This window comes from Cricetulus griseus, chromosome 3 (assembly GCF_003668045.3).
Source record: "Cricetulus griseus strain 17A/GY chromosome 3, alternate assembly CriGri-PICRH-1.0, whole genome shotgun sequence".
Classification (NCBI taxonomy): domain Eukaryota; kingdom Metazoa; phylum Chordata; class Mammalia; order Rodentia; family Cricetidae; genus Cricetulus; species Cricetulus griseus.
Genome location: NC_048596.1, coordinates 167,041,991 through 167,069,977, shown reverse-complemented (window position 1 = coordinate 167,069,977; position 27,987 = coordinate 167,041,991). Strand labels below are relative to the sequence as shown.

General features: G+C 41.8%; 1 protein-coding gene across 6 annotated transcripts in view; it reads right to left on the bottom strand.

Annotated features, from left to right (window-relative positions):
* The window catches only part of Fto (FTO alpha-ketoglutarate dependent dioxygenase), a 359,300-nt gene that overhangs the window by 279,560 nt on the left and 51,753 nt on the right, over positions 1-27,987 (bottom strand). For 4 of the 6 annotated variants that reach the window (XM_027405588.2, XM_027405586.2, XM_035442582.1 and 1 more), the window contains exon 2: positions 18,294-18,344. The exons of the other annotated variants lie outside the window; for them this stretch is intronic. In XM_027405588.2, coding sequence (XP_027261389.1) covers positions 18,294-18,344 — 51 coding nt within the window. The remainder of the gene's footprint in view (positions 1-18,293; positions 18,345-27,987) is intronic. 6 annotated transcript variants of the gene reach the window in all.

The following is a 27,987-nucleotide window of genomic DNA, read 5'->3' as shown; positions in this document are numbered from 1 at the left end:
CTCCATGACAGCTTTCTGAAAAGACAAGTAGTACTTGTTGCTTTTGGAGAAGAACCTAGTTCAAGAGTGGGGAGGGTTTTTGCCTGTGTTCTATGAACAGTCTGTAGATCTTAGCTCATGTTGCAGTTCATCGCTGCTCTGCCTGCTAGTTACATTACACACAAGATGATGCCAATGGCTCCATTTACAGGGTATCTCTTCCATGCATAAAATTCAATCTAGGCTGAAATTTGGTACATGAAATCTCTGCTTTGGAGGCATTTCAGTGAACACATTCAGATAGGTAACTATGGCAGCAAGCATGGACATTTTAAGGCATACTATGGCAAATCTTGAGCTATTACAAAGCTCTCTCTTTGTAGTGTGTTTCAGCTTTACAAACATACTCTAGTCTTAAACTACCATGTTTAATTTCCAAAGTGAAATGTGGCATGTGATTAACTTATTCAAAGGCCTGGTTCTCATTTCTTACATAATGCGCATGAAGGAGAAAGGACAGTGTGTTTGTGCACATAACTGACACAGCACAGTACATGCAAGCAAAGGACACAAGCCTCAGGCCCCTATACTGTGCAGGGGACACCCATCAAGACTGGGTACCCACAGTACTGGAAGAGGTAAAAAGGAGGAAAGACCAGCACCAATTGTCCTCCAAAAATTTAGGGTAATAAGACAGAGACTAGGCATAATTAAAGTCCATTTTATATGAGGAACACAGAGCCAAAGATGAGAGAAGAAAATTAAAAGAGGAGAAAGCAAAAGTGAAAAGAAAACAATTGAGAAGTAGGATGTCCACCACATTTTAAATTACCTAAACTGAGGGATCTGTACTTTTCTCCTATAGGCCATGTATTCTACAATTGTTGTATGAACATCATTTGATGGAAATACAGCCTATTTTGGTTCCTTCATTAATCTTCACCCAGTTACTAAACAAACTCCACTCAACAAAAGCATGTCATTTCTGAATTACATACCATGATGGTTAAGATAGCGGACAGGGTATGGACACGGGGACACATGGCCCTAGAATAACCCCATGCTACAGAGTCAGTGGAACACTGTCTGGACTTGGTGAAGAGTGTGGTGCCCCTGTTCTGAACCCCATCACTCTAATGGAGCCTAGACTCGTGGAGCTTCCCTCTCATGCAGTGGCGTGATTTAAACATAATTTCATTTGACTTATCTATTTTATTAGGAACACACCCTGTAGTCTAAGATGACAGAGGACTAGATAATTAGTTAAATATACTAGACTTACAGGGAAATAAAATAGAGTGAAAACCTGAATGCTTGGGGGATTAATTAATTTAATTAATTAATTTACCAACACAGCATTAATCCCACCCATCTTAACCAATGTCAGTCCTCACTCTGTTTAACAGTAGGTCTCAAATTTAGTCTGTGCAACTAAATATGAGTCCACTTAAAAAGAAGCAAGCAACTGACGGCAATTCTTCTAAAAGCTATTCTTTTATTTATTTTTACATTTGAGTTGGCCACTTATATTTGAGCCCAGTTGTACATTTACAGTTAGTGGCATTACAGGCAAATCCCCAGACTCCTCCCTTATCCATAAAGTAGTGGGAACCAAACTCCACCTACAGACCCTTCTAGGGTGATTTGAAGGCTACCAACATCAGAGTATGTTATCAAATATTGGTTGCCTTTCCCAAAAAGAGGAATTGGCAGTCACGTGTTACTCATCTGCCAACAGCAAAGCAATTTTCACCTGACAGTCCCTTTGTCCCATAAGGTGGTGGTGGTGCAGATAGCTAGGACCCCTAAGACACACATGTTGGAAAGCAAAGGCTGCTGTCCTAGGAAGTGGAGGTTGAGATTTTGACAAGAATGCTGTTTCTAAAGGACAATGCTCAAGTCACACAGCTGCCTTGCTAGCTTGGTCTCCAACAGCAGGGGAGCCTAGCAGACTTGGGCTAATGGCTCCACAGTACCAGCCACTGGCACGGCAGCTTGTTCTCATGTTCTTCCACTCCGCTTCTGACTGTTCCCTATTAAAACCTCAGAGCTACAGAGACTATCCAAATGGATCACTGAGCTCACAGCAGTCAAAAGGTACCTAGAATTATTCAGACATCTGAGATGTGTGACTGACGCTTGTGTTTCTAAGAAAGCATGTTATCACAGATGGTAGGATGGAGACCATCTCTTCTGAAGCCCACTTCATTAATGAGCCTGAATGGATTATTTTACTTCATTTTTACTCTCATCTGATCTGCCAAATGATAAAGCAGGTCTATTGTCATTCTGCCTTGAATGCATGCTGTCAGAAGTGCCTGCAACAGCAACCACAGGACAGTAACAGAGCCACTCCCAAAAGTCCAACAGCTCGCCTTCCCCACATACCTATACTCCAAGGAGCAGTTTTCTCTCACAGGACCAAAAACCTCCTAATCAAAAATAACACATGTACATCAACTTCCTCGGGAATTCCCGAGGCCACAGAACCAATTTCTCCATTTCACTATACATTCCCAATTCAAGCACCTCTACTCATCCACAGAGCTACCCTCTCCATGCAAGTCACTTTGAAGCCATCCACAGTAATGTAACTTTTCCTCCTGGTTTTCTTCTCACCCCCTGTTTAGGATCTGTTCTCCACAGAAATCACAGAAATGTTTGGTTTGCTTTGGTTTGGTTTGATTTTTTGTTTTTTTGTTTTTTTAAAGCATACTGAAATATGCCACTTCCTGCTCAGTGTCATTTCTCTAATGAACCCCCACAGACGTCAGTCCCGCTCTGGAACTACCTTGCCTCATCATAGCACGGATCCCTTTCTCTCCTACTCTAGTTCATGAAGAATTTTATGCCATGCCTCCCAGCTTTTTGCAACTGTCCTATCTCTTCACTGGCAAACCAGCCTAACAAAAACAGCTCCCTCATCCTAGTGGGGAAAGTCCTATATGCTGCTGAATGAGCTATCCTTAGTGCTGGCTGTCTTCTTGCCCAGTATAACATAAGCTCACAAAGCAGGAAAGGCCAACTTTCTTCATTCTTTTATTGAAGAGTAATTTTGTCTCTACGCTGGGTACAGTGTAGCTGAAGTCACACAGTGGGTCTCTGTGTGAACCATGGAGGCAAAAAGTCCTTTCGCCATCACTAAGGCTGGGTGCTGTGAGGCTGGGGTCCCCACACAGAAGTGAAAACTGTGACCTTTATATGCTGCAGCAGGACTATCACATTTCTATTAAACCCATCAAATTACTAAAGAATGAAATCTACTGAGACTAGTTTCACACAAGTAATTTTTAAACTATGATAATGTTGAAAGCTCAACCCTAACACAAGTGTTTAGAGATGACTGCTGTCTGAATGCAAGCAAATATTTACCACCTCAAAGAAAAAGGTTTTCTTTCCAGTCCTAGCCTCTTTTATAATTTCTCTTGAATCACAACTCCTAACTTCTCCCCCACAGTACCCCCAACAAACTCTAGACCATCTTGACAGAGGCAAGTGAACTAAGCTAGCAGACATACATCAACAGTTTAAATACATGTGACTATACCTGCAATATATAATTTCTAACTCCAGATATAGTCCCCATTGTTTTTTAGTTCAGCCTTAACAGAAGGAACATCATTTACCTATTCAATCACTGGTAATGAAACCTACTTGGCAATTACCAGTTAGGTTTGTCACACCCAATTTAGCACTTCAGCAATTATAGTAAGTAAAGCCCAAATGTAAAATCATTTAAGTCTAGTCTTCATTTTGCTGGTGGGATGCCCTGAGTTCTACCCAGAGGAGCCTATCAATGCCAACACCTTGACAGCTCACATCGTTGCAGGTCTGCTGACACATGCCTAGCTATCTTTCCTCTGGCACAAGGCAGAGAAATCCTAAGAAAGTATAATCCACCTCTTTTGTTCCACTCCCCGTCCCAAAAAGGAGTTACTGTGAAAGCCACCATGTCACCAATCCACACTCAACTTATATGATGAATCTAGCTGAACTAAGGTGGCATATTCCCACTTTAGCTATTTCATCTCCAGAAATCTCAGGGACTTTTTGGAATGTACCACCAGCAAGCATGTTATTAGACTCATCATGCAGTGAAATGCACATAGAATCTCTGAGAAAAATATTAATAATGTAAAATACGAGGGACAAGTTCTAAAACCACATTTTATGAGTTACTTTTTTTTAGTACAGCTTCCAAGGCAACACCAGTCCTACTGATCCAGGAAGTAGAGGAGAACGTCCTGAAGGGCCATGTGCATGCTGTTTCTAGGCTACTGAGGTAGAGTGATCATCAGCCAGGTTTAAAAACACTCATCTATAGAACAGAAAACCTGAACCAAATGCCATCAGAATTAAAGCATACAGGACATGTGGGTTAAAGGTCTTCCTGTAGGACAGTGGTTCTCAACCAGTGAGTTTTGAACCCTCTGCCAAACATCTATCTCCAAAATTATAACGGTAGAAAAATTACAGTTATGAAGTAGCAAGCAATGAAAATAATTTTATGTTTGGAGGTGATCACACATGAAGAACTGTATGAAAGTGTCGCAGCATTAGAAAAGTTGAGAAGTGCTACTACAGGAAGTCATGGAGCATGTACCCCAATTAAATTTCAAAAATAAACACTGAAGGCCCATGTGCTCTTGCTGTTCTGACTTTGCCATTGTTTGTATTTAGACTTTAACTCCTTGAAGTTAATTCCATCTCTCGTTCATTTCTGTGTCTACTATGGTATCTCATATACAGGATGTTCAACCATCATTCCCTAACTTGCTGATAGAGATGGATAAAATATCAAGCATCAAGCTGGGCGTTGGTGGCACACACCTTTAATCCCAGCACTCGGGAGGCAGAGCAGGTGAACCTCTGTGAGTTCGAGGCCAGCCTGGTCTCCAGATCGAGTGCCAGGATAGGCTCCAAAGCTACATAAAGAAACCCTGTCTCAAAAAAAACATAAATAAATAAATAAATAAATAAATAATGAATAAATAAATAAATAAAAATCTCAAGCATCCTGACAGTATTCAAACTACCAAGGAAGCTTGGAATAATGGCTCATGTCTATAATCCTATCACTCAAAAGACAAGAGAACTGCATCAAATTTGAGGCTAGCATGGACTACATTGTGAGTTCCAGACCTAAATGTTCTCTATACTGAAGCTCTGTCTCAAAACAAGCATACAAAAAAACTGTCAATGAAGCACTCCCTCATTCATTCATTCAAATTCAAATTACTACAGAGCTATGATGCATGAGGTAGAGGATGAGCTGAGTAGGAAAGAGATTCCCACCCCTGTGGGATTTCTACCTGGAGAGAATGGAAGAAGACTGGAATCAATATTCATAAACAAGCCAATTATACACAGTAACGAGTGTCACCCTGTCATGAAAATGGGCTGCCCTCCCTCCCAAAGGCTTTTAAGCCTAGTGGATGTCAGTGAAAAGTACTGATTTATGAAGAACCTGAAAAATACTCACCTGATTTGGAAGGAGAGGTTAAAGCTACGAATCTGGAGTTCTGCCACAGTACCAACTTGGGCCCTGGACAACTGAATCACTCTACAGTAGTAATTCTCAACCTGTGGCTTGAGACCCCTTGGAGGGGTGTGTCAAATGACCCTTTCACAAGAAAAACACAGAGATTTACATTGAAATTCATAACAGTAGCAAAAATTATAGCTATGAAGTAGCAACAAAAATAAATTTATGGCTAAGGGTTGCCACACCATGAGGAACTGTGTCAGGGTCACAGCATCAGGAAGGTTGAGTACCACTGCTCTAGAGCAATGAGGTTAAAAGGTCTTCTGAGACTTACTAGCTCTAATGACACACACTGGGGACCAAAGCTAATCTGCAGGGCCCGACCCTTTGACTTGCCACTCCTCAGCGGCTGCCTCCTGGAATTTCCATGTTATTTACCAAATCATCTAATGAGTCCACCTCTACAGCGTACCTGAGGCCAAATCTCTCAATCAGTACTGTTGCCCAGAGCAAGGGTTCCTGCCCATAAGATGACATTAGGAAGCTGGCAGGGCCACAGGCCCCAAGGCAAAGGAAAGTTACATGTGGAGCTCAAAGTAAAGGAAAAAACATCCTGAAATTAGCTAAATTCCCTCATCAAGAAACATTTAAGAGACTGCAGAAAGTAAGTATTAACCTAGATTCTAAGAAAGTAAATATAAGCATTCCAACCCCCTTCAGATTCTCACACCGAGTTCGTGAGGTTTTATGAACCCAATGAAAGTAAATGTGGCATTTGGTATATACCAGTACCTCTTAGGAGAGGGTCAGCTGCTTTCACCAGATTCTCCAGTGGGCCAAACTGAGGACACTACTCATGACATATGGGAGCACCCCCCCCATCTGTCTTACAGATCCCCTGGTTTTCAGCTTTTACCTCTTAAAAAAGCACAGCAGCCCAAAGCAATGCTCACGACTCCAGAGCGCATCCCAATCCCAAGTCATGGTATATGCTCTTCGTCAGCCGCCTCACTCAGGATCACTGCCTACTGCATCCACAGCCAAAAGTCAAGGTAACTTTCAAACTGTTCATTCAATCTGGGGCAGGACCTGGACCTCACTCTCCTAAGGGGTCTCTGGACCTAACTCCTGGTCTACCATACACAGTCCAAAACATTGCTGACTCCATTCCATGACTCACACTAGGATTTACATCATACGGCAACTGGATCAGAGAGAGGGCTTAGTCAGTATTGTGCATACCTCAAAAGCATGATGGCCTTATACAGGAACAACATTTAAAGACAAACAAACAAACAAACAAAGCCAATGGGCATCGTATCTTGTAATGCCAGAGTTAGGAAAATGAAGGCAGATGGCTCCCTAGCCCCGTTACTAACCAGTCCACCCCGTGTGGAGAGCTCTAGGCCAGTGAGACAATCTGCCTCCCAAACACAATTTTTAAGTCGAATGGCACCTGAAGACACAAAAAGACTCTATAAGCATAAGCCTACATAGGCACATGTATATAAACACAAATAAAGGCAACATGAGAATCATGGGCGAAACCTGAGAACATGTGAAGCACAGAAGTATCTGGGGAAAGTCTGGGTATCTGGATGGAAAGGGCCCGGACTCTGCAATCAAGAGTCCTTCTTAGTCTTTGGACTGCTATCCATTTAGAAGTAGTTTGAACCTCTTTGAACACTAGTTGCTCCATTTGCAAACCAAAGATAATTTGCATTCTGATAAGTAACAAAGGTTTAGAGAGTACCTACTATGTGTCAAGCACCATTTTAATCTCTAGGAATACAAAGTAAACAGGATAAATACGGTTCCCTCATACAGTTTGCATTCCAGGAAGAAGAGACAGAGAGACACCCAAATAAATACACAGTAAACTAGTAGAATTTGATGATACTACTACATGATAATAGCTAACAATAATAGCTAATTACTCAAGTATTATCTAATCCTTATATCTGAGGGATATGATACTATTTTCATTTATAGAGGTATAAACTAAAATTCTCAAACACAGCTGGAAGGCAGTACACACACCTTTAATTCCAACACTTGGGAGGCAGAGGCAGGTGGATCTCTGAGTTGAAGGGCAGCTTGGTCTACAGAGAGAGTTTCAGGACAGTTTGACTACACCAAGAAACCCTGCCTTCAAAAGACAAAAATAAAAAAATAATAAAATTCTTTAAAAGACGAAGGAACTCATCCAAAGTCACAGGTCAGAATGTGGCACACCAGGACTGAAAGCCACACAATCTAATAGTAGAACCACACCCTCCACAACACCAAATGATCCAGTGAAAGTGAACCCTGGTGCTGGGCATGGTGGTACACACCTGTAATCCCAGCACTGGGAGGCTGTAACTTGAGATCAGTGGGATATTAAGACAAACCCAAGTCAAGTAGCTCACAGCTGCCTGTAGCTTCAGCTCCAAGGGAACCAGTACCTTCTTCTGGACTCTATGGGTCTCTGCATTAATATGCACATACCCCTGCATAGACAGATACATATATACTTAAATATCTATAAATTAGGGGTTGTGGAGGAAGGGGGATAAGAGTCTGGAACATTCTAAGCCTAATATCTAAAAATAGAATCTAGTGGTGCAATGGGTGAAGGTTACTCTAGCCTGGCTGATCAACGGAGCACAAAACAAGAGGCTTCAGGTAAGACTCAACCACAAGAAGCTGAAACCTGAACAGATATCTGGGCAGGGTCAGCATAAGGAGGTAGGGTTACTGGGCACTGGGCAGGTGGCTGGAGTCAACTAAGAGGGTAGAGTCAGTGGGCAAGGGGTGAGGTCTAGGGCAGTGTCCAAGCTCTGAGAAAGACCCAGCCAGGGGACGCTGGGGACAGAAGTTGGCAGTTAGGCCAGCACCAGTTAGTCCAACAGACTACAGGTGGTTCTAAGAGACAGGAGAAATCAGATGAGTAGGGCCTGTGCTCAGCAAGGAAGGACCTTAGCTTGTGTACAACTCAGAGCCACTGAGGATCTTAAGTACAGAAGTAACACAACTTGATTTACAGCTTTAAACCATGAATCCAACTGAATGGGTTAGCATAGACAGTGTGTGAAAATCTAAGGCAGGTGACCACACTGGGAGTGTGGTCTGGATCCCAGGTGTGACATAAGGGGGACTTGGTACATGCTTATCCTTGTCTCAGTAGCAACAGAAGGGGGAAAGCCACCCTGCATTGCATCCAAACCTTCCATGAGGATTAGGCAAGGCTGTATTTAAAAAAAAAAAAAAAAAAAAGCCAGCAAAGCACACAGTATGGGTCTCGAAAATACTCTCCCTGGTGAACATGCATGAATAAGGGTTTGGGATCCGACTAGAAATTATCACCAAATGATTGGGTCTCTTCTGACACCCCTGCCCCATTTATCCAAAGAAGCTGATGGCTTGGAGAGTAAATTGGTAGTGTACCAAATTCAGAACACAATAGAGAATTGATCATTAAAGGAGCTGGACTGTTAAATTAAAACCAATGCTGGGTGCCAAGCTGGAGCACAAAGAATTCAGTCTTCTTGAACAATCAAGACCAGTTTGCAGGAGCCTCTGTTACACAATCCTCTCCGCTTACCTTAAGGCACTTGGCTGGAATCTTTTTTAATAGAAAGGACAAACTCTTGAGTAAATGTAGTAATTGTTTCAATGATGTGCCCCAACCACCCAAGAAGTTAAAAAAAGAAACTGGCAAATTGGGAGTCTTCTATTACATGATCGCTTAATTGCTGCCTCGCGTCTGGAGTCGACTCCAGCAGCAAAGGAAGCTGCTCCATGAAGCTCTGACAGTGTTCAAGGATCCGAGACTGCTGGGCAGAAGCGAATCCATACACTAGCAAAACACACACAAAGACTTGCACTGGGACAATGATGGAAAGAAAGTGTGCTTGCTGCCCAAAACAGGGCTTGCTCTGGACAAGGCCTTTCTTACAAAAGTCCCCACAGCTGGTCCCTGGGGTGGGATAGTCATGGGATCAGCAGTTGATGTTCACAATCTTCTAACAAACAATAACAACCGCCACCATCCTGGCTACTTAGGCTATTATCATCACCAAAGGCAGATTTAGAAAAACAAAACAAAGACTCTCCCTTTGTTTTTTAACACAAAAAAATCAGGGTGGAGAGATGGTTCAGCTGTTAGTGCTCCCTGCTCTTTTGGAGGACCTGGGTTCAGTTCTCGGCACCCACGTTATAGCTCACAACCCTCTGTAACTCTTCTGCTCTGTGGGCACTGCACCTAGGTAGTACACAGCCATATACCTACACATAAAATAAAAATAAGTACATCCTTAAGATTAAATTAAAAATGGTAGATAAAGCTAGGAATTCCAATCCTAGACTAAGAAAGGGAAGAAGAGGAAAGAAATTTTCTCTTGTTGGCTTCATTCAGGCTAAGCTCCAGGAACAAAAAGAAATTAGCCGTGAAGAAATAAGCACTAAAATTCTTCTTCCTCTCTGAACATTGACTGTTGAAATCTTTCCAACTGGTCTCTAGTCTGGTGGCTTGGCAAAAGATCCACATAATCAATAACAGTATTCTCATAATATTAGTATTTGCTTGTTTTACTTTGTGGCTGAAAAGAATGCATGATCTCCATGGGGACACTTGGAGTCCAACCCATAGAAACACAGTGGAAGAGCAGTCTGCAGATGCTGCAGGCTTGGGGTGAAATGAAGATGTGGTAGTCAGTCACTAAATCTGGGTGGACAGGAGAGTGAGTCCTGGGCACTGTAGTTCATACCAGTGTACAATGTCTAAGTCATTAAAAGACCAGTTCTAAATGATAAGCAAGTGATGGATATGCTAATTAGCTTCACTTAACCATCCCACAATACAGGCATGCACCAGATATAACAGCACAATGCATTCCATATACACAATTATTATTTGTTAATTTTAAAAACTGCCATTGTAAAAATAATAAATAAAATAAAAATACACTGCCCCTTGTCAAGTTTCAGTACAAATCAAGGAAGAATGTAAACTTTTAACACTAAGAACCACACTCAAGTATTGCCCTCTTTAATAACTGAGGGAGACTGGATTTTGTTCAAATGCTTCAATCAAAACAACACATTACAGCAACTATGTATAAAATTAGATGTGCCAGTATGTAAAAAACATCATTCCTTTTTTTGATAATTTTTGTATTGGAGGAGTTACTGTTCATAAGAAAGTCACAGTCTCTGCTATAATTAAATGAATAAAGTTGTTTTGTAATTCTTCTGCTTGGTTCCAAACACAGTAACTGCCAGTAGACAAGCCTCCACATAAACAAGAGGGTTGGGGAGTCTCAGTAAACATCAGTACAAAAGGGCTGGGAAGACAAAAACTTTGAGAACTCCTAGTCTAAAGCAAATATACTAATAGCTGCTTTCACACACACACACACACACACACACACACACACACACACACACACACACACACACAGACACAAAGCACATGCACGAACATATACATGCATACTTGTACACATGCACAATGAACTCACAAACAAATCACACACACACACACACACACACACACACACACACACACACACACACCTGTTGTCCTGAAGAAACAAACCCAAAAAAAGAAAAGAAAATTAATTTCTTGGGAGTTATTGTGTAATTTGTTAAAGCCTATGGGCCGGGCTAATTTGCATGTCTGATTTACACAGACCCTTTCTTCCTCCTCCTCTCTGGCAAGCTATCATCAATCCCACCGTGATTTCACAACAGCACTTAAGCAAACTGCAAGGCTGTGGTAGAGTGGAGCTCATCCAGCCCAGCAAACAGGGGTAAGAGCTCAACTCCCAGGCTTTCCCTCCCAGGGTCCTTTTCAAACACTAAATCCACAAAACACTGCATTAGTTTGCTCAAAGCAAATAGTTAATTTGTCCTTTCACTAGAAATGTAAAGGACAAAGTCACAGAGACAGGCTTCTGCCTCAGCCCCACACTGACCCTCCACCAACCCCCTTTCCCAAGCAAGTAGATGTCAAAGCCATGTAGAATCAACAAATCAATCAATCCATAACAAATATTTATACTGCCTACATGAAAAACAGGGGAAAAGAAAACTAACAATGCAGGTAATAAAATAAAAACGCCTTAGCAAATAGTGCTGTAAGAAGTCTGAACAAAGGAGGGAAAAACTATGTGCCAAAGTGATGAGAAGAAGAAAGCCGAAAACTGAGATTGCCAGGTAATAAGGGCAGCGACGCTAACAAGTCAGTAATCAAAGCTGCTGATCAAGAGTCAGTGATTAGACCTTTGGCTAACACTCGCTTTCAGCAGGGGAGAGTGGAAGATAAGGCGAGATGATAGGCTGTGCCCTGATTATGGAAGGTCCAGAGAGTCTGGCTGAGTAGTCTGGATTCCATCCTGAATGTAATAAGCAGCCACAAAGGGCTTTTGAACAGGAACACAGGGAAGGCATAGGGGTGTGCGTGTGTGTGCATGTGCGTGTGAGTGTGCGTGTGTGTAATTTTGTTGTCCTGTGTTTTAAACTCTAATCAATTTATAATATGGTTGAGTTCAAAGGAACCAAGACTGGAGGTCAGAGGGCCAGAAAAGGAAACTACTGGGAAAGGCCAGGAAGGCATGGGCTGGGCCTGAACCAAGGATGGAAACCAAACTAGAGCTCCAGGAACCAGAGAAAATGGCAGTGAACACAGTGCCCACAGAGGCTGCTGGGGCCATGCATGAAACAAGGAAGTAAATGCCACTGACCCACATTTAGAGCACTTGCTAAGTTATTTGCTGTGCTGGAAAATATGGTTTGGGCCAATCTGCAGCCAAGGCTCTAGAAGAGTGTTAGGCCCCAGCAAGCCCATGGCCTGATATGAGAGACTCAGAAGACAGAAAGGAAACAAGTGTCTTGAGGTTTGGGTTTTCCTGCAGAGGTTGTGCAAACACTGAATTTTCAGCAAAAGTCCAGGAAATGGCCACTAACTCATACCTTTTAAACACCAGTTGTCATGGTGGCACCATCCTCATTCCTGGCTGCCTCTGGCTGCAGCTACAGCTGTCTGTCCTCACAAATGGACCATTCTAATGATGGCTTCCTGATTCCCATCCTGCCCACATGTGGCAGATGTGGGGCTCCCTGCCGGTAACACTGCTTCAGAAGCCCAGCTCTAGAGGCTCGGCCTGAGCTCATTTCTCTGCTCCTCTGGAGGCTCCTATACAGAAACCAGCCGCATTGCCGTCTCTTGAAATTAAATGCACACATACACCATCGGTGCACACACGGACGTGAGCAGAGGCAGAAGCTGCAAAATGGTAGGTGTTTAAAAGTATGGGGCTAGAACTCAGAAAGAAAGCCGTCAGCCCAAGTGAGGCAGGCAGTGGTGGCGCACGCCTTTAATCCCAGCACTCAGGAGCCAGAGGCAGGCAGATCTTATTGAGTTCCAGGTCAGCCTGGTCTACAGAGTAAGGTCAAGGGCAGCCAGGGCAAATTATAATATATTTATTCCCAGCATGAGTGGAAAAGTCTGAGAGACTTCAGACTGTAATAATCTTTCCTTTAAAATTCCTACAATTCCTCTTGGAGTCAACATAGGAGCCTCCTTAGTTGTCTGAAGGAATTATAAGCACACCTTGCTTTTATTCGGGACTAGGAAAATAAATACAAACGAAAGTACTGTGAAGAGTTCTCATTTCATTTTCTCCAGATTCAGGAGAGCAGAGGGCATTGTGCCAACCGTAAGAAATGGGAGAATCAAAGCACAATATGGTAAACAGGCTGCCTAAGGTCACGGAGGATAAGCTAATGGCCCAACCAGAGCATTTCTTACTTTCAACTTAGCTTTATCCTGTTTGGTCTTCTGTCACTTAATTCTGATCATGCTCTGTAAATGATAAAATTGTTGGCATAGAAATAGTAGGAGCCGAGCAGGGCTTGTAAAACCACAAAGAATTAAATGGAGCCTAACTTACAGCCATGGAAAATATTAAAACTCCATGTGTAACTTCTCTTTTCTATTTTAACCTAAGATGTGGAGCCTGTGCCAGGCACTGTGGATGCTTGCACCCTTCCAACACACACAGTTCTGGGTAGCAAGTGTCATCCAATGCAGGCAGCTAGTCATTTATTTTTCTATCATTCTACAGGGTAGAAAATTAACAGTGTTATGTTTACAAACCTTCACTGAGCCCTTACATAAAAGCTCAGAAATGTTTGTATTCCACACAACTCCAGTTTGAAGAGGCTCAGAAGCAAGTTAATATAAACCTATCCTGGACAAATGTGCAGAAAGTAGCCCTGTTAGATGCAGGTTAACCTTTGACCTTCCCAACTTTTTCTGAGAATGTACAATCCATCACGTACCAAAACACAGCGGAGGTGTGAGGTGTTGGTAAGTACCCCTGTTAGTGAGAAATTCTGCTAATTATTACACCAAATAAGCATAGTTAACAGGCCATGGCCACAGAGGGGCATGTTTCAGGGCATTAAATAGCTGCATTGGGTGGAGAAGAATATATTACACTATGCCCATTACCAATAAAACAATTTCCCTGACACCCAGAAATCCAGTCAGCTGGAGCAAAGTAAGTGTTCTGGGGCTCGGCTGATGGAGAGCAGTGCTGCACCGCCACCTAGTGGCCGTTACATTTTAAAGTGCAGCATTCAAGGCAATTCGCTGTTTGGCTGGAATAAGGAAATGGGATAAAGAAGCCAAAAGAAATCACATTTGGAGGGGCTGGGTGTAGCTTAGTGATAGAAAGCAGGCTTAGAATGTATGAGAATCCCAATTTAAATCTTCTGCACTATAAAGAATGAGTGAATGGATGGATGATCACACCAAAAGCTCCTTAAACTGTTTGTTTTTGAAAGCACACATACATATTTTTTTCTTTCCTGTTTTTTCTACCTCAGCCTTCCTAAGTATGGATGTCTCAAAACAAGCTCCAAAATCAAAATAAAGGCCCAAAGTATTCAGCCATTTTCCAGACACATATTATATCCTGCCAAGAAGTTTCTAGCAGAAAGCCCCCTTCAAAATTAAATGTTCCATGGAAGGAGGGACATTAGCAGAGGAGAGCTTAGTTATGACTGAGTAGAGCTGATGGTTCAGATCCAACATACAAATATAAAAAGCAGCTCATCTGAAAGAATGTAAAAGGTTTTCTGAAGGAGGAAAACCTAGTTATCTACAGAGTTAGAACAATACAGGATTATGCAATCCTGGAGAACTACTTTTCTCACAGTTTCCAGGGTGCTGGCTCCTAACCTGGCACTGGGTAGATACTCATCAGATACACAACATCGATGTAGGCTATGCCTCAAAAACACTATGGATGTAGCAATGGCACTGGCGCCAGGACGATGCCCTTCTTTTTCCTGTCACAGTTTCACAAAAGAGAACGGGTCCACACAGCAAGGCCACTGCTTCCTGCACCCAGGAGGACAGACAAAAAACAAGCAGGAATGCAGGTGTGTAGCAGAGACTGGGAGGAAATACAGAGATAACTAAAGTAGGGCAGGGGGCCAGAGACTCCAGCAGTGAGGCAGAAGAGCTGTTCTCAGGGAAGCCGGCCCAAGTCTCCTGAGAATAGAGACCAGGAGAAAGCAGAGACGGCGGCGTGTGCAGACACTGAATGTGAGAGAAGCACAGGAGAGCACACTGAGACAGGGAGCGTTTGCCCCGTTGCAGGACCAGAGTGGATCAGGAGCAAGAGGAGCATGGAAAGAGACAAGTCAAAGAGGTGGTGAGGCGGGTGGATCAGAGAGAAAGCTAGGTCGGGGCACTTTTGAGTTACAATGCTCACATCATACAATTGACCCTTCCAAAGTGTACAAGTCAGATGGCACAGTCACAGGATAGTTCAGTCATCACCATTAATTTCAGACCATTTTCATTACCCCCTCCCACCCTTCCCCACCTTTCTCTCTCCTACTCTTGGCAACCGTTAACTACCTCCTATCTCCATGGGTTTGCCTGTCCTACACATGGAATCATGTAACATGTGGGCCTTTGTCACTGGCTTCTTTAACTTAGCTTATGGTCTCAAGGTTCACCCATCTAATTGTAGTATGTACCAGTGTTTCACTAGTTGGGATTGCCAAATAGCACTCCACTGTATGAATATGCCACATTTTTATCTAGTCGTCATTTAATTACACTTGGAGTTTCCCTTCTTTGGGGTTACTGTAAATGATGCTGCTGAGCTGATGCATCACTAAAGGGGCTTCTCAAACTACATCTCCCAAACAGCCATTTGGAAAAGCCTCACTCACTTAAAGAGACAGGAAGAAGTTAGGGAAAGAAAGCCACCATCCAAGAGGCAGTGAAAGAGTGAGAGCCAGGAATGTGACCACAGAGTAAGGGCTGGGGAGATGGCTCCATGGTTAAGTGCATCCGGGGGAACAGAGTTCAATTCCCAGAATCCACATCAATGCCAAGAGAGGATGGGTGCCCACATGTAATTCCAGCCTCAAAACTTGGGAGACAGGGATTCCCCCAGAACAAGCTGGCTAGCAAGACCAGAGCAGCTATATGGAGTTGATTGAGACACACTGACTCAATGAAGAGTAATCCAAAATCATCGCTGATGTCACTGATGTCAACCTCAGATCTCCACATGCATGATCACATACAAGTACATACACACACACACACACACACACACACACACACACACACACACACGGGAAAAGAACAGACACACAAGGTACCTTTCCTGCCTGGCACTGAATTCACAGATCACACACCTGTGTCATTAATGCAGTGTGATTCCTGTTCTTAGGTTTCACTGCCGCAAATATTTTATCAGAAAATAAAGGAATAAAAGGGAGGAATGTAAGGGAGAAAAACATCTAAAAGCTCAAAATGCAAAATGTGACCAAGGCCCACAAACAGGGCTGTTTGAGGCCTTTGTTAGCAAACCACATCCTGCCACTTCTGAAGGCCCAAATCACCAGCAGAATAAACAGATTAAATTGCGCCCACATTTCCCATTAACGCTTCCTTACAATTTAAGAATGTGAGCACATTTTTTTTTTTTATCATTTTACTTTAAAACTTACTTGGTCTTGAAAAAACCTTAATGATTTTCTCAGAAATTCCTAGGCATACTGGGAACTCTTCGAAATTTAAAAACCCAACTTAAAAATTATTTTCAAATACAGTCACATTTTTTTGCATAAAATCTATTTCATCTTTGGAAGCTGCTGTTAAGGTTAAATATTATTATAAACAGCCAATGGAACAATTATTCAATTGTGCAGCTTCAGTTTGGAGTCTGGAAACAATGTTGTTCTCCATTCTTCTAGATCTGAGGAACAGACTGAGGAGAGTAGGTCCTGTCCAGCTCTGGCCAGAGGTATGTGAACACAAGTGATGAGTACCACTTCCAGGCCTGGCTCAGAAAACACTCCTAAACATCCTAAACACATCCCTGGCTGTTCTCTTCCTCACACTGGCTTAGGTGGGGATAACCTGAGATGACTTTCTCAGCCTTGATGTGCCTGCCAGGGCTCCTAAGCTAACTTCCCCAGCTAATGGAATGCATGGAACCAAGTGTCCTACCACCTGGCTACATAAGCAAGAAATGGAAAGTCACATTCAAGACACCACATAGGATTTTGATAGTGTTTTTTTTTTGTTTGTTTGTTTGTTTTTTTACAACAGTAACCTTCCTGAACTAGTAACATAAATCAGGACTAGACACAGTTCCTAAAGTGTTTTATAGACACGTGGCCTGGATTAACAATTAGCAGTTTCCTCAAAAAAAAAAAAAAAAAAACTTACACAATTGATAATTACTGCTAGAAACGACAACTAAAGACAGCACAAAGCTCTATTCTGGCCTTGGTATCTGGTATCAGTGCACTTTATGTGAAGTAAATATACCAATTCCAACAGCATCTCTCTCTCTCTCTCTCTCTCTCTCTCTCTCTCTCTCTCTCTCTCTCTCTCTCTCTCTCTCCCACTTTCTTCCCTCTATTTTCCTTCCTCTTTCCCTCCCTCCCTCTAACACACACCCAAGAAGGCAAGATAAGTGGATATACTGCAACCCCACCTCCTCATGTTTGACATATGCATGTCCACAGCTAACATTAAAGAGAAGTTCAGTAACTCAGGACAGTTGTGATTTGCTCTGAATCCTGACTTCAAAAAGCCATCCACTGCATATGTGGGGAGGTGGATCCAAAGCAGTGAACAATGCACTTGCTTTCAGGGAAATGCAAATGTCTCTGAAAACAGCTAATATGTAAGTCTTTACTTTTCCAAAGTAGTGAGGATTAACTTTATTGTGGGTTAAATTAGCTGAACATCAAAAAAAAGACATCCAAAATAAACAGTCACATACTCCTGGTAGCCAGGGGTGATGAGACCAAATGCACACTTGAGAAGGAATCCAAGCGTGCTCATGAACATTTTCCTGATTTAAAGTAAACAAAGAAACAAGGCAAGTTTTGACATCGACAAGACATCTGAGATCATAAGCAGCAGCAGCCCCAAGTCTAGATCAAGTACATATTTCAAACAACTCTCAAATCACCCCTAAAATGACTGCTCACGAGCCTAATAGTGGCTATTTTTCTACTTACACTTAGCCTATCCATCGCTTTATCAACACACCAACTGGCTAGGCTACGAAGCACTCATCCTGTCTCCTCCCTCCAAAAGAGCCACAGCTCGAACCCAGCACACCCCCTCAAGGGCAGAACAGAGATGTAGGCAGGCACAGTTAGTGCTTCGATGTCAGGTGCTGTGCTAGGAACATTAGGTTGATCAGCTTTTAACTGTGAAAAGGTTTGAAACTTGTATTCTCTCTGGCAGTGAACAAAGAATGCAGGCAGATGTGCAAACAGCCAAACTCACGTGCGCTCCTTTTGAGAGTAACCATATGAAGGATGAAAGGATGTCAAGTACCTAGAGCATTTTAGAAAAGACATAAAATAAGCTCTGATGTTACAAGGTTGGAAGGAAATCCTGAATGCTAGCGGTATCCATCAGTCACTGAGTATCTACCTAAATAGCAGCCTGTGTGCCTGGGCCTGGGCTGGGTAATGGGGACGACATAAAAGGCAGCTGTAGCTAACATCACCTCATAGCAGTTAATAACTCCAAAGATCAGTTGAGCATTTACTGTGTCAAGCTCCTTGGCCTGTAGTAACTCGTGTGATGCCCACATCAACCTGTGAACAATCCAGCATGAACTACCAGACACAGGAGAACAGAAGAATCTTATTACAGTAGACAGGCAAAACTCTTTTTTACATAAAAATACTATTTTTAGATCATTTCTAGGGACTCTTTCTATACTTAGAAGAATGAACAATTTACTTCAATTGCTATTAAATTATCCCACATATCCTCAGAACCAGGTCTGTAAATGTTATGAAGCCTGACTTGAATGTTAAATGCTTCATGTCACAAAAACCACAAGTAAATTACTCTCCTTGATGGAAAATTAAAATTAAAGAGGCCCATGGGCTTAATAATGGCAGTGTTAAAAGAAGTACCTTCCCCTACTAAAAAAAAAAAAGTAATCTATAAAATAAGCCTTGCTCCAAAGAAACACTATAAGGAAGAAAAACAAAGGTCTTCAGCTAGATTACAGCATTAAGAGGTTTAAACAGTGGAAGAGTAGCTATGAAGCCTCCTGCTGCTGCAAACACAGATCCAAACAGTGCCAAAATCAGTCTCTACATTCACTAAGAACAAAAGAATTGGGTTCCCATCTTTAAGGTCAGATTAAGGTGACGGGCTGGATTAAGCCATCCATCAGGTAAAATAAATGCTCTGACCAGAGCCTAGACTAAACACTTCTAATAGTAAGGTCAGCACAGAGGCCTGGCCCAGTGGGGAGATGCCCTGTGGCTGCAGCTCAGAAGGCTGCCCTACAAATTCTCACTAGACGCTTAATCAATATGATGCCTTAGGACTCGAACTGCTACTATAAAATCAATATTACCTTTATTTTAAGTAGCAGGAGGAACAATAAGATTATCTTGTTGCTTACAAGTCTGTCATGGACAATCTGGCTCCTGGTGTATGTCATCTTTTGCTTTTGCCTGAAAGAAATGTGTTTGTTGAGCATGGAGAAAGCCTGGCAGTAGGGCCAGAGATAGGGGAAGGTGAAGGCACACACAATAGTTGAGGAAATCTAAGACCTCCAAGTTTGTTACAAGCCAAAGAACAATGGTCTGTAAGAAGATATCCCAAGGCTTTCAACCAACAGCTACATGCTGGACCTCCTGCCCTCATCTTCAGATTCCTGCTTCCTAATAGCCCCTTGGATGCCAAATGAGTATCAGACATGTATCTGTCCAAAGGACAGCCCTGTTCTTCCCCAGTCTTCTGATTTCCATAAATGGTTACAATCTAGTCACTAAAATCCTGATGCCTCTTCTGGTGCTTCTGGCCTCTCAAACCTCCTCATTCAGTCTCACAAGAAATCCTATCAACTTTGCCTCAAGATTAAATCCCAAGTCTCTCCCCTTCCATCCATCTCTGTAATCATGTTACATCCCTGGCCATCAGCACATCCTTGGCAAGACTTTCCTCCCTCATTCTACTCTCACCCTCACATATGTATTATGTAATATATATATATATATATATATATATATATATATATATAATATATATAATTATATGTAACAAAGCAGATGGGTCACTGTGTACATGTCCTTCACCTTAAACCTTCCAGGGGTTTTCCACAGAGTTGGAATAGAAGCTAAATCTAAAGCACCCAGACTAAGGGTGCTTCTAAGATCTGTCTTTGACTCTTCCTCCTTAAATTCTGGCCACTGACCACCTTTGCCTCCTTTTTGAATAAACTTATCAACCCATGGATCCTTGTCCCTGCAGCTGGAACAACTGTTCTTATCATATTTGGGGTTTCACATCACTCTAACTAAAGCAACCCCACCCCTCCAATCATCTGTCACTTCATTACCTTTATAATGGTCACTGTTTCCTGGCTTGCATCCTCTAGCTTGGAGGATGCTAGCTTGGAGAAAAGAGGCTCCGATCTATATTGTTACCACAGAAACCCCCAAAACAGGACCACAGTGAGCACACACAGGCCTCTGCTAGAATTCTTACAAGGAAAAATACATGGGTAACACATGGAAATCTGGTATTGATATTAGTCATGCTGAACACACTAGCAAAGTGCTTCAGTCAGAGATAGAGGCTGAGCACAGAGAGACCTTTGGTTTTCTCCAAATTGGTTTAATCTTTTTAACATTCCAAAAGAGTAATATTTTCAGTAAGAGGTCAAGAAGAAATCAAGTCTCAGTTCTTTAGACACTCCCAACTTCAATGTTGTGAAGTTGGTGTTGACAGTGGAAGTTCAGATGGTGTCTCCCAGACACCATCACCAAATCTGCCCCCAAAGAGTAGATTAGGCTCATCTTGCCTGCACTCTCTCCATCACACACACAGCTCTTCTCATCTCCTCACAAGATTGTCCACAGTACTCAGAGTCTTTCTGGTTTACTGGCTCATCCCCTCCATCAATCAAGAACATCTAAGAGCTCCACCTCCTAGATAAAGCATGTTTGGCTCAAAGGAAAAGGAAAAAGAACAGGAAAAGGGCTAGGTAAGGGGCTAATGTCCATCCCACATTCAGCAAGGGCCTTGTATCTGCATATATCTGGGTGAGGCATTGGTACCCACCCACCTGGTAGGTACATGTTGGGTAGGGGGCTAACATCCACTCATATATTGCACATGGTGCTGAGTACTTAGAAGCTTTAACAGCCTGAGGGGTAAATTCAAATAAGCCCAATTTCTAGGTATGAGATTCAAGACATTGAAGAGATCAAACAGTGTCAGAGATGGGACTGCCATCCACATCATTCACACCCTAGAATCCCAGTTCTTTCCAAGATATCATCTTAGCAACAAAGGTAATGAAGACACAAATGACGTCCTGCTCTTACTGTTTAAATTTGATATATCCTGTCCCAGGTAGTTCTTTACCACATTTACTAAGGGGCCCCTACACTACAAACCACTTCTATATGCATTAAGTTTCTACAGAACAAATTCAAATTCCCTGCAAAATTCCCCTTTTTCTATTGTCCACTGGCAAAATATTCAGTTGCAAAGGACAGTAGCATTGAATTTTCTATCCTAGCATTACTACCTTACCTGAACAAATGTCAGAAGCTCTGTCAACTTGGTCAGTGTTATCAAAGGGCAAATAAACATAGTTTAGCATAACACATGTCAAACTTCCAGGTGTTCAGAGTGGGGTCCAAAGCCAAATGATCCTCAAAGGCTAATGGCTGGGGCCAATCTGAACCTCCTTATAAATACAAGACCAAAAAAAAAAAACAAACACAGAATCACTATGTTAAAATAAACCCTCTCATCTGTGAGCTTTTTAAATAAATCAAGAGTAAAGTTAAAATTTAATGAAGCAAATTTTTCTCTTGTCAATCTTTACTCACCTACAATAATTATTTTTAATAAGTCACATAACATCATGACATCTTAAGACTACAAAAAAATTTTACATTCAAAATATCAGACACGGGGCAAAAATAATTGGGCAAGCACATTTATTTTAGTCTTTTTACTTGAGGGGTAGACAGGAGCTTGGTTTGTAGACCATGCTGGCCTTGAACTCCTGCCTCCACCTCCAGAGTTGCTGGGGTCATAGATGCACCCAGATTTTTTTTCTATACTGGAAAACGTTAGAAATTATCTGATACATATCTTCTAGACCTTTCCAAGTAATCCAGTTATTTTTTTCATTGTTCTATTTTCTCATAGAACTTAATAAAGGTATTCATCACCAACCAATTTAAATAACATTCTGTGAAGAGATAAATTCACTTCATATTCTGTTTGAAAATAATACTGATCCACTTCTTTGCTATTCAACTCTGTTTTCACAGATAATAAGGTGATAACTTCTAAGTCCCATTAATGACACAATGATTAAGTTGAAACTTGGACCTTGTAACAGCAAGAAAAATCATTTCTGGTGCTCGTAGACTCTTTTTCAGGACCACACAGAACTCAGTCCTTAAGAAGATCACTGTCTACAGAGGGTTCTTTCCTTTTGTGATAGGAGCCTCAAACAACAAGCATCACCAAGTCAAGATTCTCTCCTCTCTTCTTCCATCCACCCTCCCTTCCTTCGTTTCTCTCTCAGTCTTTTTTTCTTACTCTTTCTGTTTTGCTTTTAAGATCACAGAGTGGTTATAGGTGTCAGGTTCAGCCCAAAACGATAAAACCCATACACTCTCCTCCCCGTTGGCATGCTCCAGGGGTGTAAATATTTCATGGTATCACCATCACTCACTCAGTGCTTACACTGTCTGATCCAGCCTCCACTCTGTCTGTTCAGTGCTCTGGAGGATAGCGCGTTCTCATGTCTACTGCTCAGTCACATAAAGCCCCGCTCCTCAAAGGTTCTTCAAAGTTCAATAATTCATTAAACACTGTGCTGGGTCGGTAAGTACGCACAGAATGCATAACTGTCGAATGTGTGGCGCTATTAAAGAATTTCTCTAATAAAATGGTGACTTTAGAGAAAACGACAGCATTGTTACTAATACAAGAGAACACACACTGAACAACTGAAGCTATGCTGTGCTAAGAGACAAGAGCTTAAAATAAGCAGAGGTGTCTGCTAAAAGGTAAGTCATTAAGCGAACCCACTATGAAACAGGCCATGTAGGAAGGTAAAATCACAACACCAGCCTGGGACCTATCCCTCAGAATTAGTAGTCAAGCTTCCACTGACACACATACACCCACAATCTCAATAAAATACTCCTGTAACTGAAGAAAAAAGTGACATGTTAAACTTAGAAATATTATCTCCAAAATAAAGTCATTGTCCTTACTTTCTCTTCTACTCTGAGTGACAGGCCAAAAAGATACTGAAAAGAATCACACAAAGCACACATAAAAACAAAGGATACAATGATGGGTGTATACTTGTCACCAAGTATCCACTGAACTCAGACCTATCAAGAGCCAAGGGGACACAAGTGCAGACTAAGATATCACTTGGTGGTCACAAGGCTACTGTTGGATAAAAAAGCACACATCAAGTGTTTAAAGAAGACCCCAGACAGTATAGAAACCATTACTAAATCAACATCCAGGCCACAACATTTCAAGAATACGGAATTGAACCAATCTGAGTGGCAGTGGGCAATGAGACTTTTAGAAGGAAGAAATGACTTATGAATTGGGTTTACTTCTTATAACTTTCGAATGGACCTTAGTAACAGAAAGCAATACTCAAGTTAATGATTAACACAACAGATTAACTTCTATTTACATAATGACATCAAAACATGTACCTGACTCCTTTTCCAAATCTTAATGATACTCTTATAAAGAAATTAAAACAACAGAGGCAAGCAGATATTTGTGAGCTCAAGGCCGGTTTAGAAGCAGATGAGGGACATGACTCTGTACATGTTAAGAGGCAAAGTGAAGGTAATTAACAGAGCAGCAAAGGCTGAAGACCCTCCACTCCTTGGAACAAGCAAAAAGACACAGAAGCAGCCCAACCTTTGCCACCTTCTCCTGAAAGCTGCAGAATTTACAAGAGCCACATACTCCTAAAAGCAGATGCATCTTAGAGTGGGGCTGAAAACAGGGAGACTGGGTGGAAACCCACAAGCAAAGCTCAGCTTTCCTTTCTCTTTGTCCTAAGTCTATGCCAATGCCAAATCTTTGACCAAGCAAAACATGAGCTGAACTATCTGGAAGGAGTGGCCTGAGGCCAGTTGTGACACTATACTACCCAGTCCAGCTAAGGGCAAAAATAAGGCCTGTAGTTGATAGTTAGGACCTTCTCTTTCTGTCCAGTATCCCAGGATTAAGTAGTTCAGTGGGTCATCTCCAGGCATCCTGGAAGGCACTGAGCAAGCTCCTTTGGTACAAGAAGTTACCTTCTATCACTCTTTGTTAACTTCATGCCTACTCCCAAATACTGGACTCTGTGGATGGATCCTTTAATTTCTTATATTTCTTCCCACTTTTAATTTTTTGCACCCTACCACCCTATGACACACATAAATTTTCAAGGAAAACATCTTTAGTATTTCCTATACTTTTATGAAAATTTTATTCCTGCTACCTTATTTTTGACTTTTGAGAAACCATTCATTTTTAACTTTCTTTTTTATTTATTCTTTGCGACTTTCACATCAGGCATCTCCATTCCATTCATTTCCCTATCCAATCATATCCTCCCCTCTGCCCATAGCACTAGCTCAAACAGAAAGGCTTCACTCCTTGCAGCTTGCAGACTTGGTGTAATAAGATCATGTGGGTTTTAAATCTAAATTAATACACAGCTCCTTTTTAAAAAGGTGCTTTCAAAATGAAAAAACTACATTCTCAGCTTCTTCTGAGGACTCCAATTTCCTGAAACAGTGACACTCTGTGCCCTGAGGCTCAGTCCAAAAGCCTCCCCTAAACTGAGACCAAGATTCACATTGAGTAATCATCTATCATTTACTGATAGGCAGCAAATATTTAAGATCTGCTTCGGAATGAAAGGCACCTACATAAAAGGCAAGGACATTGTAAAATATGTCCCAATTAATTTATTTTTTGCTATCCTGGAAAATGGCTAAAGAGCCTGAATCAGTAATGAGAAAGGGTAAAACACAGGGCCAGGCAGCTGGCTCAACACTTAACAGCACTTGTTGCTCTTAGAGAGGACCCAGGCTCAGCAGTTCCCACCACCCACAGGTGGCTCATAAACCTCCTGCAATTCCACTTCCAGGGGATCATGCACTCTCTTCCAACCTCCAAGCCAACAGATATGGACAGGGTACACAGGTAAAACACTCTTACACATAAAATATATAAATCTATTTTTTAAATGGAAAGAAAGGACTCTATGGATCAAATTCTGAATTTTTTTTCTTTTTTTTTGTAATTAATTTTTTATTAGCTCAAATTAGGAACAAGCTTGCTTCACATGTCAATCCCTTCTCCCTCTCCATCCCCTTCCCCCAACCCTCCACCTACCTCCCACCCCGTCCACCCTCCACTCCCCAGGCAGGATAGGGCCCTCGACAGGGGCTCCCCAAAGTCCACCTGGGCCAGGCCTAGGCCCAAATTCTGAATTTTAATGCTCTAGAAAGTCCCAAAAGTTCTTTAACTATATCTATGTATTTTACAAAAACACATACTATAGATATTCATATGTGCATATTATTAAATGCTCACAAATATATAACATACACATATGACTATGTTTAGCAAATAGGCCAAGGAAATTTCTAGAAGTTTCCAAAGACAATTTAGATATGCTTAAACTAATTTTTAAATACAAAGTGATCTGCCATTAACAAGTCTCCAGATAATTACTATACAACGTAGATATACTTAAAAATTACTAGAAGACTAGATTTTAAGCATTTCCATCACAAATAATTACAGTAGGCATATGAGCACAGTATATATACATTCATTGACTTGATCGAAGCCTTTCTACTTTAGATCATGAAAAGGACCTAGCTTAACAATTTTTAAAGTACTTTTTAAAAGGATTCTGAAGGGCTGGAAGAACAGATTTCATCCAGCTTCAGACTTGAAAGTCCTCCCTGCCGCTTATGCACCTGTTAGCTAAACAACTCGCTCTCACACTAACATTAACAGCCCTGTCATTTATCCCTTAAATGTTTATCTCCTTTGGTCCCAATTTTATTGTCATTAAACAGCAACTACTGTGTGACCACAATGCATTCAAGTGCTCACACAGAGGACACTGTTCTCTTTCCAGCTGAATGAACTCTTGCTGGTGTGAACAAAAGACGGAAGCCTGCCATTCATTCTTCAAGCTAAAGGGAAGAAACACTTGACACAATGCCTCTCTCCATTCACTGTAAAAATGCTAATGAGTGCAGCCAGCCAAACACTCAGTTTGCTTTTTCACGAGTTTTAACTCAGGAAAATAATGACACATTTTAGCATCTTTTAAAAGGCTATTAATAATAATTTACAAGCCACTGTAACTAAAACAATGCTTATTATCTACTGAGCACAGTACTAGAGTAAAGACACCACATGCCAGGCAAACAGAAACAGCAGTACTCTGCAAGGGACCCAGGGCACTGCACAGACTTGACATTTGAAACCAGAGGTTTTAAAAAGCTCCCAAGGCCTTAAGAAAGCAGATGAAGTTGAATCCCTATGGCCATCTCTCAATCAAGAAGCTGCTGCTGCCCCAGCACTTAACTGTGGTGAGGGCTCCCTGGCCTAACTGTTCCCAAAGGCTATGTTATTGCTCATGATCCTTCTTGCTAGTCCCATTCCATGTGACTCTCTTAGGAATACAGCTCCCCGACTTTACTCCTTAAATTAACCATTCCATTGTCTTTTCTGTACCTTTTTAAAATCTGTTGGCGCTGAGAGAGTAGGAGAGGGGTCAGTTTGAATTCTGATACTCTTTAGGATAGAAAATAGAAATCTAGGAATGTGGGACTTACTTTTCCCTCTTGTGCCATGAAGACAGATGCTATATTACTTAGGTTTAGGTTTCCCTGCAGATGACAGAAATCCTAAATAGCACTGGCTTAACCAGCCTGGTCGGTGGCTCCCATGAAGGCCTTAGAAGCTGCTGCTCCTTCTAGGTGGCTACTCCAAGGACTGGTCTACATTTTCAAGATCCAAAGGCAGAACATGCCAGGAAGCAGGATAAAAAGAAAGGCACAGCAGCTGTCTCTTTAAGAGCATTCCTGGAAACAACCACAGCAACCTTTTCTCTTGGTCACATGGTCACAACTGGCTTCAGGGAGAATGGCAAATGCAATCTGAACTTCCAGGTTACATGCCTTAAAAGTTCAAGACAGAAGTGAGACATGGTTTGGAAGTTAATTTTCAGTCTGCCACAATGAGGTTTACAACTTTTATAAAACTAGAAATTGTTTATAAATTTCAGTTAAATAACTGTTCAGAATAAGACACAAGTGTTCCAAACACAAGAACCATTGAGGTACAAGGACATTACAGTGGAGGTTGCACACCCCAGTGACCCAGACTAAATGGCTGAATAGTCATGGCTCTTCCCCTGCATTCAGTAAACACCCTGGGTCTGTGACTCCCACAGACCTGAAGATTCTCCTCTGGGTCTTGTCAACTATCCAAACTCCTCAGCCCTGAGGCCCAATCACTACCCATCATTAAGAAAGAGTGGCCTTTCACATCCAAGAAGCAAATCTCACCGAATGACATTCGGCTGGTACTTAAAAGTGACAGGGATGAGAGCAGGAAAAATAAAGAAAAATGTAGAAGCCAGTTGGGGCAGCCTTTCATTATACCCCTCTCAGGAGCTATTAATCTTGGTCATAGTCAGTCAGCTAAAAATAATTGCTTCTCCTAACACGTGTTGTACACACAACTAGGAATAGTAACAGGTCAGCCCTTTACCTAGGAAATGTGGCTTCTGGCTCACCTACAGCCAAGTGAGAGGCTCTACAGTTCTAGCACAGGTGCCTGTGGTCTTGTGTTGTCTATCTTCTTTAACATAAAGAAAAGCCATGGCAGGAAGTAATGTCAACAAGCTCACTAGGCT